At 50.0% G+C, this 3,827-nt stretch overlaps 1 protein-coding gene across 1 annotated transcript; it reads right to left on the bottom strand.

Annotated features, from left to right (window-relative positions):
• Window positions 1-439: 439 nt before the first annotated feature.
• On the bottom strand, window positions 440-3,168 carry LOC125521611 (transcription factor SPEECHLESS-like). Its single transcript, XM_048686670.1, has 3 exons — window positions 2,663-3,168; window positions 1,480-2,115; window positions 440-789 (listed from the first exon to the last, which is right to left on the bottom strand). Exons 1-3 carry the CDS (start codon window positions 3,053-3,055, stop codon window positions 724-726), a joined length of 1,095 nt encoding a protein of 364 aa, XP_048542627.1. The 5' UTR covers window positions 3,056-3,168; the 3' UTR covers window positions 440-723.
• Window positions 3,169-3,827: the final 659 nt, after the last annotated feature.

Below are 3,827 nucleotides of genomic sequence, written 5' to 3' on the forward strand. Positions count from 1 at the left end.
TCAGTATATAAACAGATAGATACATGCATGTGTCTAGTTATGCTTTCAGTAGGATGCATTCAAAGTCCATTCAAACAAGGGTCGATCTATTCTACAACCCATCCATTATGATTTACAACAACGGTCCGAATACACCCTAACTCCATGATTTTTGTCATGTTTGGCAGGAAATTAGTCAGTCTGTACGGATGCATAAGCTAGGAAATGGAGATTTCATTTTCTAAGAAAGAGCACCCAGTCTCTGCAGCAACCATGACTAGTTCACCATATGGCAAAAGAAGAGGCAAACAATTGAGTTTCATGCACCAAAATTCACTTCAATTAGATGTTACCTGCAAGCTGAATGAGGTGTCGGACCTACTCGTTCATACAAGGCAAAATTCAAGCTAGCATAGCAAGCATTCCAAACGAATCCACCGGGCCGGTACGAGTTGATGAGTTGTGAAAATGAATGCACGTACCATTCAACGACTGCAGTTACATACGTACGCAGGTAGCACAAAAAACGATCGATCTAGCTAGTTAGCTATAGCTAGAGCACCACCTGTACTACGACCATTCAAGTGCCCGGCTCCTCAGCTCATCCTCAGTTTCGATCTTACTAGACAAACACACATGCACAAACCTATGCATGCGTAACAATACATGCATCTTCACTGTTCAATTCGACGAGTTTCAGCCCTCTTAGGAACACAAGAAAGAGTTCAACTCGAAGCGGGACCTTTACGAGAACGTTTGCTGAATCTCTTGTACCAGCTCCTCCGCGCTGAGTGAGCACTCGATTCCAATCTGTGAGAGGGTATACATGTACAATATTAGGAATTGTTACAAGTTTGCTAAACAAAAGTGTAATCCGCACGAGCAATGCATTTTAAACGCATGATGAAACAGCTAGCTGTTGCGGAATCGAGGGTGTATATATAGCTTCCAATATTGTAAATTAAGTACGTAACTAAAAACAAGGGTCCGAGTTCCTAGCAAGTGTGTGTTTCACAGATTCTAGACAGTTGTCCAAATATTTGACCCTTTTGTCTTGAAACATGCTGCTCACATTTTTCATCAGTTTTTTTTATGGAACATTTTTCATCAGTTTAGTCCTTTGAGTTAACTAGCTACATGCAACTCGGCAGTGCATACGTACCAACGTAGTACCAGACTATTCACAGGACTGTTACGTAGGTCGTGATCCCTATTTTGAAGCTTGGTCCGGGTCCAAGCTGCCATCCAACACACGTTGATGCCCAGTGCAGCTTCAGCGTGATTGGCCAGTATATGCACATGCACTTAACACGGGAACCTCACATGAAACGAAATGCAGGTCCTCTTCGGCTTTAATTAGTATACGTCCATGCAGTGTTTGGTCCCATGCATGCATGCCTTTACTACGTTCATGCTAGAGAGCGAGGGGAAGTAAGGACAACTGCTAGCGCGCGCTTAGCTACAGCTTAGCTAGCGATACTAGGTATGGTACGTACACACCTTGACGGTGAAGGCGTTGACGTCGGTGTCGTCGATGGTGCTTATCTTGGCGTGGAGGATCTCCAGCGCCGGCGCCCGTGACTCGAGCGCGGCGATGATCTTCACCGCCTGCCCCGGCGCGCGGTGCGACACCGTCTTCAGCACCAGGTTCGCGCCGGCGAACTCCACCCTCACGTCGGGGAGTGGGTCGGTCGGGGGCAGCTGTAGCGCCTGCCTGTTGGCGTACACCGACAGCTCGGCGGCGATGGCGTCGAGCGAGGGGAGGTAGGAGGAGGCCGCATCGTAGCCTGTAGGCGTCATCGCCGGGGACACGTAGGTGGAGCCGGAGATCGGCGGCGGCAGGGGCCGGAGCTTGTAGGGACTGCCTGGCGTCGGCGGCGTCCTGGCAGGGCTGATCGGGACGGCGAGACGCGGGCTGAGCGGCGGAGTGGACCTGAGCAGTGGGCTGAGCGGCGGCGTGGATTTATGGAGCGGGCTGAGCGGGAGGCGTGGGCTGTAGGACGACGGCGGCGGCCGCGGGCTGAGGACGTGCTCGGTGTAGGCCTTGCGCTGCTTCTTGGCCTCCAGCGACTGCTTCACTTGCTGCAGCTCCTTGATGTAGTCCACCACTCCTCCGATGATGGATGCTTGGTCACCCTGATCCAAAAAAGGCCTAGCATATGTCAGTGCCATCCACATGCATAGGTCTAACGACTGATGAATAAAGCATCCTCCCGCAGCAATTTAAGCTCAGGGTTTCCAAGAAAGAAAGTAGATATGCTACTCATCGGTTAGCTAGTGGCCGGGCCATTCTTCTCTCTCTCTCTCTAAAAAGAAAAGCTAGGCTGGGCCATGGCCTTGCACAGTTGCATTCAGTAGTCAGCATGCATGCACTGATGCACTTGGCAGGCAGGCAGTGGTGTCGCTGTAGACATGTGGTACACCAGTAGTACCTACTTTACGTAGGACTGGATCCCAATTCCCAACGAGGAAGATCCATGGAGGTTGATGTCACTGTCAATAAGTGATAATCTAGCAGAGTATCGGTAGTACAGAACCTGGACTAACGAATCATCCTCTAGTTCGTTAGTTAACACAAAAAGAACCAACATCTAAACAAGTAAACATCGGCTAGTTCCAGTTTACGTATGGAAAGCTGTGCATGATGCACGCAGCGAGCACATAGAAAGTAAGAGGATCTTACACGCTTGACATAGAAGCATGGCATGAGCGACCGCAGAACGGTCAGGTGCTCGTTCATCTGCTTCCGGCGGTTGCGCTCCACCGTGATGTGGGCCGTCTTCGGCGCCGCGCCGCCTCCCTCCTCCGGCGAGCACTTCTGCCTCTTCTGCGCCTGCGCTATGCCGTCACATTCGTCCTGCCGCGCTCGCCGCTTGCTGCTTTTGTTCCCCGGCGCAGAACCGCCCAGCAGCCCACCACGGCTGCTGGCGCCGGCCGTGGGGCTCAACGCTGCAGCGGCGCCGTTGACGCAGTCCTCCCAAGTCTCGAGGATGCTGAATAGGTCTTCAGCGTCGGTGGGGAGCTGGAACTCGCCGTCGACGTCGACGAGGAGCTGATCGCACAGCGCATCTCCCATGACTCGCACGAGCTTGTGTTTGGTCGCTGCTGGCTGAGTGGTGCAAGGGAGAATGTTGTGTGCAAGTGGAAGATCTTGGCTAGATAGCTTGGCTTCTTTTAAGCATAGAGATATCGGCCGTTTGCTTGGGTGATGGTCATGAGAAGAGTCGGGATGACATAAATACCGGAGGAGCTGTACGGCAGTAAGAGATGCCCCCACCAACAACACTTCGGCCATACCTGATAGGGCAACTCGAGGCGTATACCGGCCTGTTGGCGACCATAATGAACTAATCAGCTATGACGCTGAAATATTAATGTAGCTCTTGTATGTTCAAAAACACATAACTGTGTTGATTGGTCAAATGAAAAATTAAAATATTACATTTTTGTAAATGAATGTTGAGATTACAACTTACCTCTTTCATAGTAATATTGTCCTTTTAACATGACTGAGTTAGTAAACGCCTAGGGCTCTGTTGGTTCACCGGAATAGAAAAAGGACAGTGATAACTTCCGACTGATCGTCCCTTAGTAACAGATCCGAACAATCCCATCCCGCCTCCCTCACAGGATGATTCAGGGGCTGTTCGGTTCTGGGCCTAGGAATGTCACATTTTGCCATATAATATTGTCAAACTTGTCTAAGGTTAGTTTTTCAAAATGAGAGCCATAAGTTGGCAAGCCTAAGAAAATCTTGTTAGCAATTAAGCTTCAGGTTAGGTGACGTGCTGTGTTAGGAATTGTTTGAGTCGGTTCAGTATACGTACGAGGTTAGGTTGTATTAGGAA

The sequence above is a fragment of the Triticum urartu genome, chromosome 7 (assembly GCF_003073215.2).
Source record: "Triticum urartu cultivar G1812 chromosome 7, Tu2.1, whole genome shotgun sequence".
In the NCBI taxonomy this organism is placed as follows: Eukaryota; Viridiplantae; Streptophyta; class Magnoliopsida; order Poales; family Poaceae; genus Triticum; species Triticum urartu.